Below are 16,168 nucleotides of genomic sequence, written 5' to 3'. Positions count from 1 at the left end.
AACTTTTTAGATAAAACAATACAAAATGTATTCACCAAATCGTTATCATTGATTTAAACATCGTTTTGCAATGAAGGTCTACAGTAGCCTCGGCAGCACTCTGTAGGGTAGCACCATGATGTACTAATGATTACACCCTAGATCAGCTAGATGCAGGCAAGGGTGTGGAAGGTGGTATTGAATGTGTCACTGTCTGTCACCTTGATTACAAAAAATGACCTCGACCTGTGCACCTATGCTGATAACATTGTCATAGGCTAGGTTGTAACAACCTCATGATGGGTATAGGGAAGATTAGCGTATCATGTAGTAGCCTAAACCTAACGATGTTACACTGAGCTGGGTGAATCCAATATGCTGTAACAGGAAATAAGGCGCTATGATCATAAAATAAATGATCATTCTCCCTCATCATAAACGGCACCGACCACCACTGGTTCTCTCTCCATATACCCTTCAGTGTCTGAGTCAGCCTTCAGGATGCTCAGTGGCTGCTTTCTGCTGAGGGAATGGAGGAAAAGTGATGATGGAGGGTGTTGACAGGGTGGAGACTGGGTGGAGGAATGCACTCTGGGTCATTTCTGGTTCAACACAGACACACACCATATGCTCAAACACCCCAGTGAAACCAGAGACCCTCCGATGAAGGCTGGAGCTTCTTGGCAGTGGAGAGGGTCCTCTGAGAACATTCCTCAGTCCCCTTTTCTTTCTCGCTCTCCTTTTCTCTCGCCTTGCTCATCCATCTGTCTCTGTCTTCACTCCAGATAGAACACCTGCTTGCTCTGTCCTAATAATTAAATCTCCCCTTGGCGTTTTAGTTTGTTGCACAGCGTATGTGTGAGACACACTAACTATATTAGCTGTGTGTGTGTGTGTGTGTGTGTGTGTGTGTGTGTGCAGACACATACACTTGAGTGTGTTTATTTATCGGCACCAATGTTTAACTATTTTCATGAAATATACAGAATTTCATTAGCTACGTCTGGTTTGTGTGGTAGTCAGTATGAACAGGTGAACTGTAGTGCGTTAGTAAATGTCTCTGGAGTTGAGTTGGTCAGATAGTTCCTGTCTGTTTATAAATGGATGTTATCTCTATGGTAACACACCAAAACACTTGAAAACGGAGCAGAACTCCACACTCAAACGCCGCACTCTTAGCTCCCAGGGAAACATGGTGGCTGAAGTATATTGTTCCCTTACTGTACAAGGTCAAAGTACAACACATTTTATGTTCTTACCTGAACTTCGTTCTGATGTAAGATTGGATGACCTATTTCAAACACAGGCCAGGCTGTGTTTACTGTTGAAACTCCAGACCTGTATTAACAGTGAGTCACTTAAACACACACACACCCCCCCCCCAGAGATATCTGGCAGTTAACAGTGCGTCAGCTTGCCCCTGCTGACACAACCCTAAGACAGGTCTGATCCAAATCAATTGAAACACAAACTGGTTTTAGCAGAGCTTTTAATCAACTGAAATGTCCTCCGAAGTGTCTTGTCTGTTTAGCGTGTGTGTGTGTGTGTGCGTGTGCTTGTAGTTTTTTATAGGTCACATACTCTTAAGGCAAGCAAGCACATTATCCTGAATGTGGTTAGTTTGTAGATCAGTGGTTGTCAACCCCTATGCTGTGCTAGGCTATACCCAAACCATGTTTCAATACAACCTTTCAAGTAAACAGAACTGTGGTTCTAGCTAGAGTGCATAGTCCACCCCAGTCTTTAGCCACAATCACAGCCCAGCATCAGGTCCATATAATTACATGCATATATGTATGAAGAGCATCTCTGTGGTCCATACCAACCAGTTGGGAACCACAGCCAGGCATATGGAAACCTAGTTGTGGTGTTCGGTTTCAAAATGTGCATTAGTCTTTTGTTTTGTTGAGGGCCATTACCTTCTTTATCAGAGCTGAGTAGTGTTCTTCACTGCCTGCTATCAGCTCTCTACTGGGTGGACTAGATATCAGCTTTCTATTCTCTTAACAAATGGCCCTGGAACAGCTCTTGTCCTGTGTATAATGCCTCAGTTTATCCGGTCTTGGGTAAGTAGCGGTGGGTGGGTGATTGTGCACCTGTGTACTTGTGTGGGCACGTGAGTTTGTTATAATGTGTGTTTCGTTCCATTTGTAGGCCATTAGCAAGAAATGTGTTTGAGTCGTTCTGCAGTGTGAGTCTTCCTTTGGTCTATTAATGGATCTACTGTGTGTGTGTGGTGTGTGAGTGTGTGTGTGAGAAGGAGGGATGAGAGTGGAGGAATGGGCACATGGGTAATTGGCGGGGATTCTCTCCTCACAAAGGAAGGAGGATTTTCGCAGATGAGCTTGTGATGATCCTCACAGCAGTGTAGCAGATGGTGACAGTGCATGATTCAGCCCCTGTGACGTCCAAATGACACAACGTGGAAAACCCACGACCACACACACACTAATCGAGAGCAAGGAATATGTGTGTTCCCTGTTCATTGGAGCATAAAGGGACAATCTGTGGACTAGAGGTCTGACTGAGATACCAACCCCATCACCTACTGAGACCCCACACACACTCTGCCACTGACACTTAACATTGATACACTGTGTGTGTGTGTGTGTGTGTGTGAGCCTCGGTCGTTTCACACTGATACACTGTGTGTGTTTGAGAAGCCTGACTGCCCCATTTGCGCCCGCACACACACAATAGGAATGGGGTTTACAAATAATTTCACTATTCGAATAGTATCATGAATTTTTGTCAGATATCCAGATATTCGTAATACAAAAAGTATGTTATTTATTTATTGCTTAAGTTTTTAACCTGAGCACTGCTGTGGGAAGGAGAGAGGCTGTTGCTCTGCTGAGGGGCCAGTGAGATGGGAGCTAGCGAGACAAGTAACCAAGGCAACGTGACTACAGCCAAGACAAGCTAACTTGTAGAAGCAATTTATCATCCCATATATCAATACCTTTCTTGATTGCAGGAGCCTAGACGCTAGCTAGCCAGCTATAGCTAGCTAGGCTAATTGAGGCCATATGCTGTGCTTTCTCCCCAACCCCATTCAGATAAAACAGCCTACCTGTTGGTTATTTTTGTTCTATCTTGCACTGCATTAGTGAACTCTCCTTCCACTTGCTACACATTGAGCCTCTTTGCCGCTTTGATTGGCCAACATAAACAACAAGCTACACACGTGAAGGCTACCGGTTGGCTACCAGTCTTTTATGGGGTGCATGTCATGAATTACATTATTTGTTTTTATTAAATTCATAATTTGAAAGGTCATGGTATAACAACGTCACATGGATATTTTACCTTGGAAAAATACTTAAACACTTTTTTTCTCTCTCAAAGAAATGAGTACTCACAATTATTTGAATACTAACGCCTGTTCAGATATTCAAATAACCGCACACACACACCACCCATTGGAGTCATGGCTCCAGACAGGGAAGAGCTCTGCTCACCACTACCTTAGTGGATGTGAAGTGGCTTCCAGATGATTCATTTATAACTAAGTGATCTGGTTGTGTATACAGCAGGAGTCAACATGTTACACTACCCTGAATGCCCTAAGGTGGATGTTATTTCACCATGTCCCTTTACTGACATTTAGAGTCTGTTTTATTCATGTTTCTCGTTCTCTTCTCCCCCCATCTTTCTGTCCCTCCCTCCAGAGCCTAATTTCGCAGTGACCCTTACCCCCTCGTCGACCCCGCAGGTCACAGGTGACCCCACAGAGCTGGCGTGTCATGTGACCAACATCACACACTTCCTTGCAGGGGGCCGACTGGGCGTGGCCTGGGAGTACACACCACTTCCTGGTCCACCCGGCGACCGCCTGACAACCACGCAGACCACCCTCCCTATTGGTTCCCTGGATGCCCACGGCAACCTGAAGTCTGGGACGTTGTACCGTGATAGGTTGGAGTCTGGTGCCATCCTTCTGACCCGAGTAGAGCCGGATACATTCAAGCTCCGCTTCCTACGCACACAGGTGTGTGTGTGTGTGTGTGTGTGTGTGTGTGTGTGGTGTGTGTACCTCAAGCACAATCATTTGTTAGACACACAAGTTTGTAATAAAGGAAGAGCCGCTAACAAGGTGTGTGTACCATCAGGAGGTGGACATGGGGGCGTATGCGTGCAGTGTGACAGCGTGGACTCCCTCTAGGCAGGGTGGAATGGAGGAGGTAGCAGAGTTCCTCACCCCCCCTCTGACCGTCCGATGGGAAGCCAAACGTAAGTAGTGATGACGCTCTCATATCTTCTCGCTCCTCCCTCCATCCTTTTTTATTTCTCTTTTGATGAAACCACCTGAATATAACAATGTTGCTATTTAATACATTAGTCATTCTGCTATGTTCATTTGTTTTCTATGTGATGTGTTTGAGGTAATAAGGGACGTGTGTTCTGTATGGCAGTCCAAGCTAGAGGATGTAGAACATTACCATGTAACCTTGGCTTGTTTCATGTTGGCTGCTCAACAAACATGGCAGAGGATGTAGAGGAGCCAATGTATGTCTGACAACAGGAAAGCCTGTACCATGGCACACCACAAGCCTAAGACACACACACACACACACACACACACACACACACACACACACGGACGGATGCATCAGTCTCTAACATACCAGAGATGGTGTCAGTCAGTTTGGCGTGGGAGTATTTGTATTTATTATGGATCCCCATTAGTTCCTGCCAAGGCAGCAGCCCCTCTTCCTGGGGTCTGTCAAAATGAAGGCAGTTATACCATTTTAAAAACATTACAATACATTCACAGATTTCACAACACACGGTGTGCCCTCAGGCCCCTACTCCACCACTACCACATCTACATTACAAAATCCGTGTGTGTGTGTGTGTGTGTGTGCGTGCGTGCGTGCATGTGTCTCTGCCTATGTTTGTGTTGCTTCACAGTCCCCCCTGTTCCATAAGGTGAATTTTTCTGTTTTTTAAATCTAATTTTACTGCTTGCATGGGTTTGGTATTTTATTAGGATCCACATTAGCTGTTGCAAAAGCAGCAGCTACTCTTCCTGGGGTCCACACAAAACATGAAACATGACATAAAACAGGACAATAATGGCTCAAGGACAGAACTATATACAATAGGGAGGGTGGTCTACTTGATGTGGAATAGAGTTCCATGTTGTCATGGCTCTATGTAGTACTGTGCGCCTCCCGTTGTCTGTTCTGGACTAGGGGACTGTGAAGAGACCTCTGGTGGTATGCCTTGTGGGGTATGCATGGGTGTCTGAGCTGTGTGCTAGTAGTTTAAACAGACAGCTCAGTGCATTCACAAAAACAAGTAGTAATGAAGTCAATCTCTCCTCCACTTTCAGCTGGGAGAGATTGACTTACATATTATTAATGTTAGCTCTCTGTGTACATCCAAAGGCCAGCTGTGCTGCCCTGTTCTGAGCCAATTGCAGAAGTCCCTTTTGGTGGCACCTGACCACACTACTGAACAGTAGTCAAGGTGCGACAAAACCAGGGCCTGTAGGACCTGCCTTGTTGATAGTGTTGTTAAGAAGGCAGAGCATCGCTTTATTATGGACAGACTTCTCCCCATCTTAGCTACTGTTGTATCAATATGTTTTGACCATGACAGTTTACAATCCAGGGTTACTCCAAGCAGTTTAGTCACCTCAACTTGCTCAATTTCCCACATTATTTCTTACAAGATTTAGTTGAGGTTTTAGGGTTTAGTGAATGATTTGTTCCAAAATACAATGCTTTTAGTTTTAGAAATATTTAGGACTAACTTATTCCTTGCCACCCACTCTGAAACTAACTGCAGCTTTTTGTTGAGCGTTGCAGTCATTTCAGTCGCTGTAGTAGCTGCTGACGTGTGTTGAGTCATTTAGTCAAAGCGGGCGGCATGACATTAGTAAAGATTGAATAAAGTAAGGGACCTAGACAGCTGCCCTGAGTGACAGCTATGAGTCCTAGTTTCCACTGTTGATTTGAGTCTAAATAGTTCTCAACAGTTGCCCTTCGGCTTCCACATTCTCACACACACACACACAAACTGAACCCCGTGAGGCTGGTTAGATGATGGCGATCTAGTGTAATAGCTACTGAATAGCGATGAGATGTGATGAGGATATACAGTAGGGAGTTTTTATTTCTCCTTCTAGTTCTGACTGTCTTCCTCTGTTTCCTCCCAGCAACTCTGGGATTCCCCTTCTCTCTCTCTCTGTTAATCCCTCCCTCTTCATCTCACTCTCTCTGTCCATCTCTCTCTGCAGAGCTCAGTCAGTGTCTTTGTCCATTCATGAAGTCCGGACTTTCCTACTGATGGTCTGTCCACTCAGTCCCTGTGGTTACTACTGACAGCTGGTTGTTAGGTTAGAGTAGCAGTGGTTGCAGAGCGTCTGACTGTTTACTGTCTGTCTGTAGTCCTGGTTACTCCCTACCACTCTACTAGCCTCAGGCTCTAGCTTGATTGATTGCACTGCTTCCCTTGCCGTTACCTCGGTATCCGGCCCACACGATCGCACAAATCCCAGTTGCTCTCATGGTCCTTGATTTAGGTTGCGCTCCAGGCAGCTTTCTAAGTCATAAGGATGAACATTTTGGTGATTGATTGACTCACTGATTGATGTATTGATTGATTGATTGATTGATTGATTGATCTCTCTCTCTCCAGGTCCGTCTCTAACCGCCGTGGCGCAGCGTGTGCGTGAGGCGGTGGCGGGCGGAGCCACCTTTGAGATGAGCTGTACCATATCCCATGTGCACTTGCAGGACCCGGGCTACTCTGTGCTGGTGCAGACTCAGGAGAGCTTGGACTCTGCCACCAGAACCGTCCTCTCTCTCAGTCCTGACTCTGTACTACAACATGGAGGGGCTACTGACCCTAACCGCAGGTAAACACACACAGTACTGAGCCGTATGTATCATAAGATGAATGAAGTTGTGGTGTTATTACTAGTGAGCTATGTTGAAACTAAACTGGGTTCTGGCTCCCAGGGACAGCCTGGTTCTGACTAAGACGGGTCCGGCTGAGTTCCGCTTCCGTCTGGCCGGAGTGCAGCAGGCTGACAGGGGCTTCTACTGGTGTGACATCACCGCCTGGACCAAACAACCAGGCCAGGCCTGGACCAAAGCTGTCAGCGCCAAGTCCAACAAGGTCCAGATCAACTTCCAGGAGACTGGTACGAGGATGGAACACACACCCTGATCACCACTGAGTTACATAGTAATATCTTCTGTGTCCTACTGAGTCTATACCCACTAGACTTTTACTGAAGCTCACACATGAACTCTAAATATACTCTCTCACATGAACTCTAAATATACTCTCACACATGAACTCTAAATATACTCTCTCACATGAACTCTAAATATACTCTCACACATGAACTCTAAATATACTCTCACACATGAACTCTAAATATACTCTCACACATGAACTCTAAATATACTCTCACACATGAACTCTAAATATACTCTCACACATGAACTCTAAATATACTCTCTCACATGAACCCTAAATATACTCTCTCACATGAACCCTAAATATACTCTCTCACATGAACCCTAAATATACTCTCACACATGAACCCTAAATATACTCTCTCACATGAACTCTAAATATACTCTGACACATGAACTCTAAATATACTCTCACACATGAACCCTAAATATACTCTCACACATGAACCCTAAATATACTCTCACACATGAACCCTAAATATACTCTCACACATGAACCCTAAATATACTCTCTCACATGAACTCTAAATATACTCTCTCACATGAACTCTAAATATACTCTCTCACATGAACTCTAAATATACTCTCACACATGAACTCTAAATACACTCTCTCACACATGAACCCTAAATATACTCTCTCACATGAACTCTAAATATACTCTCTCACATGAACTCTAAATATACTCTCACACATGAACCCTAAATATACTCTCTCACATGAACTCTAAATATACTCTCTCAACCATGAACTCTAAATACACTCTCTCACACATTCCCTGCATCGGCCTAGTTGGCTGTGTTTGATGTTCGTGGGAGAGAGGTGTAATCAGTTACTGAAACCTCTACTACTGTCTCTGGGGAGGTAGACCCCTTGAGCACTCTCTCTCTCTACATCTCTCTCACTGTGGAAAGACACACGCTCTCTTAAATGTGAGTCATTTAGCAGACGCTCTAATACAGAGCGTCTTACAGGAGCAAATATAGTGAAGTGCCTTGCTCATCAGCAGATGTTTCACCTAGTCGGCTCGGGGATTCGAACCAGCAACCATTCGGTTACAGGTCCAACGCTCCTAACCGCTAGGCTACCTGCAGCCCTTCTTCCTCTCTGTGGGGTGGAAGCTTCAAATCGGCACCCCATAACCAACCTCTCCTGGACAAATCAGTTAGAAGCCGCAATGATCTGTATCACTGGCTCTCTTTCTCATGTGTGTTGAACATGTGTTAGAGGAGACACCATACTGAGTCCTTCTGTAGGTGCTTATACACACACACACACACTCTGACTGGCTCAGCGAGCTGAGAGGAGCTGTTTGGATGAGCACCTTTGAAAGACCTGGCGAAGGACCAGTGTTAGGGGTGTAAACACAGTGAATGTAACCCCTGACCTCTAACCTCTGTGTGTTCCTTCCTGTAGGCCCCACATTCGCCGTGGCCATCCACTCTGACACCACCACTGTGTATCCCTGGGAGACCGCCAAGATGGTGTGTGCCCTCAGCGTCTCTGGAGCATCCCCCAAGTCAGGTAGGAGACGACACACACACACACACACACACTCACTCTCATCAGGTGATAGCTGTATCCATAAGACACAACCTTCCAGTGTTGAGACAGACTGAGTTAATTAGTTTCTTATCAGCTCTCCTGTTCACATCTCTCCATCCTTTCCTCCCTTCCTCCTGTCCTCCTCCTGCCTCTCTTATCACTGTTCTCCCAGCTCCAGGAGGAGGGCAGTGTGATCTCTTATTGGAAGTCATTCTGTCTCCTTCTCTCCTATCAACTCTCTCTGTCTTCCTGTCCCTCCCTCAGCCATTAGATTACATAACTCTGTGTCTGTCTGTCGGTCTCTGTCTCCTTTCTCCTCCTCCTCCTCTCTGTCTCATTCATATTGTTATCTTTCTATATTCTTCAGTCCACGAGACCGGTCAGATCAGAACAGAGAGTTCTGCTCATAGCAGCTGTGTGTTTGTCTGAATGTGATTGTGTAATTATGTGTCATTTTTCCGAACCCCAGCTGTCGGTGTCTGTGTGTGTATTCACATGCATACACACACATAAGCCTTCCTGTTATTCACATGCATATCAGAGAACGTAATGGAATGTCATGGTAATCTTATGGGCAGTTACAGCTTCTTTTCCTGATGGTGGAACATAGCAGTTAGTTACCTACAGGGAGACAGCTGGAAGGATGCAGGGGAATGGTATGACTGAACTACACTGTTAGAATCTGTTAGTTAGTTAGTTAGTTAGTTACCTACAGGGAGACAGCTGGAAGGATGCAGGGGAATGGTATGACTGAACTACACTGTTAGAATATGTTAGTTAGTTAGTTACCTACAGGGAGACAGCTGGAAGGATGCAGGGGAATGGTATGACTGAACTACACTGTTAGAATCTGTTAGTTAGTTAGTTACCTACAGGGAGACAGCTGGAAGGATGCAGGGGAATGGTATGACTGAACTACACTGTTAGAATCTGTTAGTTAGTTAGTTACCTACAGGGAGACAGCTGGAAGGATGCAGGGGAATGGTATGACTGAACTACACTGTTAGAATCTGTTAGTTAGTTAGTTACCTACAGGGAGACAGCTGGAAGGATGCAGGGGAATGGTATGACTGAACTACACTGTTAGAATATGTTAGTTAGTTAGTTACCTACAGGGAGACAGCTGGAAGGATGCAGGGGAATGGTATGACTGAACTACACTGTTAGAATCTGTTAGTTAGTTAGTTACCTACAGGGAGACAGCTGGAAGGCTGCAGGGGAATGGTTATGACTGAACTACACTGTTAAAATCTGTTAGTTAGTTACCTACAGGGAGACAGCTGGAAGGATGCAGGGGAATGGTTATGACTGAACTACACTGTTAAAATCTGTTAGTTAGTTAGTTACCTACAGGGAGACAGCTGGAAGGATGCAGGGGAATGGTATGACTGAACTACACTGTTAGAATCTGTTAGTTAGTTCATGGCTTTTTTGGGTTAGAATGGCATTTTGTCTTCTCAATCGACGGCAGAATTTTCTCCAACAGTGGTGAGGGCTTTTGGGTGTAGCCTAGGGTTTTGTTCCATCCCAGCACTGACATACCCAATTCAACCAATCAGCTGATTATCAAGACCTTTTATTTAGTTGAATCAGGTGTTAATTAATTAGAGCTAGGCTGGAGTAAAAGCCTACAGACCCTGTAGGTTTAAGAATGCCATGTCTCATCTGTGAACCAGACTTACCTTCTTATTGTCTTGGTTGTGATGCCTCACAATAGGTATTGTGACGCACTATTCAAGACAAACTGTTCCAACAAATCCTACTGATACTAAAACAGACATCTCGTTTCCTTCAGGTGTGGCAGTGGTTTGTTTCGTTTAGTCATGTGCCGACTGATGCGGTATTGCCCAACCGTGCCGTCTGCGGTGTCCTAAACTCACGTGGGTAGGTGTGTGTGTGCTGTCATTTAGTCATGCACCGGATGGTGTTACCCAACCTTTGTTGTCTTAGCGCGCACACAAACACTATTTATTCCTTCTTCTATTACAGAGGTGGGGCATATCTAATCCCCATATTAATCCTGTTGATGTAGGATGTGTGAGGTGCTGTAAAACTGTCAACAATACCACATGAAGCCAAATGGCAGAGAGACTTGGTAACAGATGTCTAGGAGAGGACCTGGATAGTATCTGACGTTACTGATGGTTTGGTGTAAATGTTGAGTAATCCACAGTGATACTCTATATAGAAAGGAGAGGAACTGGATAGTAGCTGACGTGACTGATGGTTTGGTGTAAATGTTGAGTAATCCACAGTGATACTCTATATAGAAAGGAGAGGAACTGGATAGTAGCTGACGTGACTGATGGTTTGGTGTAAATGTTGAGTAATCCACAGTGATACTCTATATAGAAAGGAGAGGAACTGGATAGTAGCTGACGTGACTGATGGTTTGGTGTAAATGTTGAGTAATCCACAGTGATAGCCTATATAGCAGGTATTCCCAAACATAATTCCCAAATGTCGTCGGGGGTATGTATGATAAAAACGTGATTCACATTTAAAACAAATATATACACTACCGTTCAAAAGTTTGGGGTCACTTAGAAATGTGCCTTGTTTTTGAAAGAAAAGCACATTTTTTGTTAATTTAAAATAACATCAAATTGATTAGAATTTCCAGCTACAATAGTTATTTACAACATTAACAATGTCTACACTGTATTTCTAATCAATTTGATGTTTTTATATATTTACTTATTACCGGTCAAAAGTTTCAGAACCTCTATTTGTTCTAGAATTTCTTTATTTTTACTCTTTTCTACATTGTAGAATAATAGTGAAGACATCAACTATGAAATAATACATATCGAATCATGTAGTAACCAAAAAAGGTTTAAACAAATCAAAATATATATATATATATATATATATATATATATATATATTTTGAGATTCTTCAAATAGCCACCCTTTGCTTTGATGACAGCTTTGCACACTATTGGCATTGTCTCAACCAGCTTCACCTGGAATGTTTTTCCAAAAGTCTTGAAGGAGTTCCCACATATGCTGAGCACTTTTTGGCTGCTTTTCCTTCACTCTTTGGTCTAACTCTTCCCAAACCATCTCAATTAGGTTGAAGTCTAGGGATTGTGGAGGCCAGGTCATCTGATGCAGCACTCCATCACTCTCCTCCTTGGTAAAATAGCCCTTACACAGCTTGGATGTGTGTTGGGTCATTGTCCTGTTGAAAAACAAATGATAGTCTCACTAAGCCCAAACCAGATGGGATGGCGTATTGCTGCAGAATGCTGTGGTAACTGTGCTAGTTAAGTGCACCTTGAATTCTAAATAAATCACAGACATTGTCACCAGCAAAGCACCCCACACCATCACACCTCATCCATAGATTATGGTGGGAAATACACATGCAGAGATCATCGGTTCACCCACACAGTGTCTCACAAAGACACGGCGGTTGGAGCCAAAAACCTCCAATTTGGACTCCAGACCAAATGACAAATTTCCACTGGTCTAATGTCCATTGCTCATGTTGCTTTGCCCAAGCAAGTCTCTTCTTATTGGTGTCCTTTAGTAGTGGTTTCTTTGCAGCAATTCAACCATGAAGGCCTGATTCACGCAGTCTCCTCTGAACAGTTGATGTTGAGATGTGTCTGTTACTTGAACTCTGTGAAACATATATTTGGGCTGCAATTTCTGAGGCTGGTAACTCTAATGAACTTATCCTCTGCAGTAGAGGTAACTCTGGGTCTTCCTTTCTTGTGGCAGTCCTCATTAGAGCCAGTTTCATCATAGCGCTTGATGGTTTTTGTGACTGCACTTGAAGAAACTTTCAAAGTTCTTGAAATGTTTCGCATTGACTGACCTTCATGTCTTAAAGTAATGATGGACTGTGATTTTTCTTTGCTTATTTGAGCTCTCAGGTCTTTCCATCATTGTATGTTTTTTTTGGTGTACAAATGAACTCAAGCTTAAGGACAATGTCAAATGTGATATAGCGAAGCACCTGAGTGAGTTGGGTGCGCAATTATGCAGGTACTTTCCTGAAACGGACGACACAAACAACTGGATTCGTTATCCCTTTCGTGCCCTGCCTCCAGTCCACTTACCAATATCTGAGCAAGAGAGCCTCATCGAAATTGCAACAAGTGGTTCTGTGAAAATGTAATTTAATCATAAGTCACTGCCAGATTTCTGGATTGGGCTGCGCTCAGAGTATCCTGCCTTGGCATATCGTGCTGTTAAGACACTGATGCCCTTTGCAACCACGTACCTATGTGAGAGTGGATTCTCGGCCCTCACTGGCGTAAACTAAATACAGGCATAGACTGTGGAAAATGATTTAAGACTGAGACTCTCTCCAATACAACCCAACATTGCAGAGTTATGTGCATCCTTTCAAGCACACCCTTCACATTAAATCTGTGGTGAGTTATTCACCATTTTCTATGACAAATAAGGTTTTATATGTAAGATGGTAAAATAAAGAGCAAAATTGTTGATTATTATTATTTTTTGTGCCCTGGTCCTATAAGAGCTCTTTGTCACTTCCCACGAGCCGGTTTTTGACAAACTCACACTCATTCTTATGTTTAATAAATGTATTGTGTGTGTGTGTGTGTGTGTGTGTGTGTGTGTGTGTGTGTGTGTGTGTGTTGGGCAGGCTTCCAATGATGGCAACGACAGTGCGCTGACCCTGGTGCTAGAGGGGGTACGCAGCTGGAGGTTGAATGTTTGAAGGGGTGCGGGACTATAAAAAGTTTGGAACCACTGCTATATAGAAAGGAGAGGGACTGGGTAGTACCTGACAGGACTGATGGTTTGGTGTAAGTGTTGAGTAATCGACATTGATACTCTATATACAACATTTACAGTGCAGGAACAAGCCTGAGCAGGAGAATCACATTCCTATGCAGCACTGGAATGAGCCTACCCACAAGACCTAGCGTCACAGAGAGACTGCAAGATGACACAAACAGCCACCTTTCCTTGTTTCCTTTCCTAGCTGATATAACTGGACAGATGGATAAAAAAATATATATTGGTCTATCATCATGTCCTGTCAGATTAGTGGACGTCAAGGAAATGCATATATATTAGACCATTAGGACGCAGCTGGTGTGGCGATTGTGTGAGACCGACAGACTGCACGTGTGTTGGTGGGAATGTTGCACTTGTGAACTGATGCTGTTGAGAAAGCTAGCTAGCTGTTGGCCTGGCGTGTTGATGCCTGCGGACCAAGACTAACGGGAGACGTCAGATGTTCACAACGTAAGGAATGCACAGCAAAGGTATAGAGTGTGTGAGTGGTTGGGACACGAGGATGCTGTCATCAAAGAGCAGAGTTATGTGTTTGTTTGTTTGGCAGCAGTTGGAGCTGACAAGCAACAGCTATTTTTCTCAGATGCTGTCGTGTCTCTGTATCCTGTCTCTGTACTCTGTACCCAGACTACGGAGTCTGTTTCCTTAGGGGAGAACCTGAAGACTTTGTCCCTGCTTGTGCCAGTTGCTACCATGAGAGGAAATAACATAAAAAGGACAACAGGAGGTTAAATTAAGATCAAGAGAAAGATGGAACATTAAATTGTTTATTGGTTTTAATTTTCTCTGAATGGAGTGGAATGTGGACTCGGCCCAGTAGCGCATCACATCCGGCCGTGATTGGTAGTCCCATAGAGCGGCTCACAATTGCCCCAGCGTCGTCCGGGTTTGGCCGGGGCAGGCCGTCATTGTAAATAAGAATTTGTTCTTAACTGACTTGCCTAGTAAAATGTAAAAAATGTAAACCCACTAAAGAAGCATGTAAAAGTCTGACTAGGATTCAACCATCCTTTACGACTAGAGTAGTTCACTGAGTCTGTCTAGTCTCCTCTCCTAGTCTGCCCCACAGAATCAAACTAGCCAGCTAACCCTGTTCTCTCCTAGCCTGCCCCACAGAATCAAACTAGCCTGCTAACCCTGTTCTCTCCTAGCCTGCCCCACAGAATCAAACTAGCCTGCTAACCCTGTTCTCTCCTAGCCTGCCCCACAGAATCAAACTAGCCAGCTAACCCTGTTCTCTCCTAGCCTGCCCCACAGAATCAAACTAGCCTGCTAACCCTGTTCTCTCCTAGCCTGCCCCACAGAATCAAACTAGCCTGCTAACCCTGTTCTCTCCTAGCCTGCCCCACAGAATCAAACTAGCCTGCTAACCCTGTTCTCTCCTAGCCTGCCCCACAGAATCAAACTAGCCTGCTAACCCTGTTCTCTCCTAGCCTGCCCCACAGAATCAAACTAGCCTGCTAACCCTGTTTTCTTCTCCTCTCCTCTACAGCCAGTAATTAATAGTTATATTCCATGGTCCATTACCCCCCTCACAGGGAGAAGAGGAGACTGGAGAGATCTCCTAAAAGGAGTGGTCAAGAGAGAACAGTCTAACTCACTGGTGTGGGGAAAGAGAGACTCACTCAGGCTCTTCAAGTTCTTCTGGTAATAAAGGGCAGGACGGCTTGAGCATAGAAATAGAAGGCGTAACACAACAGAACAGACATGTGTTGTGTGTCAAATGGCACCCTACTGCACAATGTCTCTTTAGATCAGCTCATAACTCTAAGAAATACAACATTTTTCGCATTCCACCCAAATATTGGCGTCACAATAGAATTTACGCGACGTTGTGACTTGTTAGCGTCAATTCCAAATGAGACACCCAAAATGGCCGCTGCCCGTCGGTCATGGCCCATTGCTCGTAATTGGAATGGCCGTTCTGCTCATTGTGATTCTACGAGGTCCATGCAGTGTTTAGTATTCCTGTGTGCTATGTTGTAGCAGCGCTTTATGGCCCACATGTAATAGACGTTGTTCTATCAGACATCAGTGGCAGTATCCCTGTTGAGTTCTGTGTTCTGGATGCCTGTAGTGTCTCTACCACTATTGGTCTTTACTTTCTGCTGTTGCTGGTAAAACTAACTCCCCCTCTGGGGATCAATACATGGAATGAACCAATCAAATGTATTTTATTCAGTTCATTTCGATGTGAAGACAATCTAGTTTTATTTCTCCTTAGCGGATCCTGGTGTTGATGAGATGGAGGATATAGGTGGAGGGGAGGATAGAAGAGGTGGAGGGGAGGATAGAAGAGGTGGAGGGGAGGATAGAGGAGGGGGAGGGGAGGATAGAGGAGGGGGAGGGGAGGATAGAGGAGGGGGAGGGGAGGATAGAAGAGGTGGAGGGGAGGATAGAAGAGGTGGAGGGGAGGATAGAAGAGGTGGAGGGGAGGATAGAAGAGGTGGAGGGGAGGATAGAAGAGGTGGAGGGGAGGATAGAAGAGGTGGAGGGGAGGATAGAAGAGGTGGAGGGGAGGATAGAAGAGGTGGAGGGGAGGATAGAAGAGGTGGAGGGGAGGATAGAAGAGGTGGAGGGGAGGATAGAAGAGGTGGAGGGGAGGATAGAAGAGGTGGAGGGGAGGATAGAAGAGGTGGAGGGGA

General features: G+C 44.7%; 1 protein-coding gene across 1 annotated transcript in view; it reads left to right on the top strand.

Moving 5' to 3' along the window:
• Positions 1 to 16,168, top strand: part of LOC106575514 (prostaglandin F2 receptor negative regulator) — a 43,467-nt gene that overhangs the window by 18,304 nt on the left and 8,995 nt on the right. The window contains exons 5-9 of the mRNA XM_045699051.2: positions 3,651 to 3,970; positions 4,092 to 4,212; positions 6,628 to 6,847; positions 6,951 to 7,135; positions 8,613 to 8,720. Of these exons, the coding sequence (XP_045555007.1) occupies positions 3,651 to 3,970; positions 4,092 to 4,212; positions 6,628 to 6,847; positions 6,951 to 7,135; positions 8,613 to 8,720 (954 nt within the window). The remainder of the gene's footprint in view (positions 1 to 3,650; positions 3,971 to 4,091; positions 4,213 to 6,627; positions 6,848 to 6,950; positions 7,136 to 8,612; positions 8,721 to 16,168) is intronic.

The sequence above is a fragment of the Salmo salar genome, chromosome 17 (assembly GCF_965601325.2).
Source record: "Salmo salar chromosome 17, fSalSal1, whole genome shotgun sequence".
Classification (NCBI taxonomy): Eukaryota; Metazoa; Chordata; class Actinopteri; order Salmoniformes; family Salmonidae; genus Salmo; species Salmo salar.
This window is presented reverse-complemented; position numbering and strand designations above follow the sequence as displayed.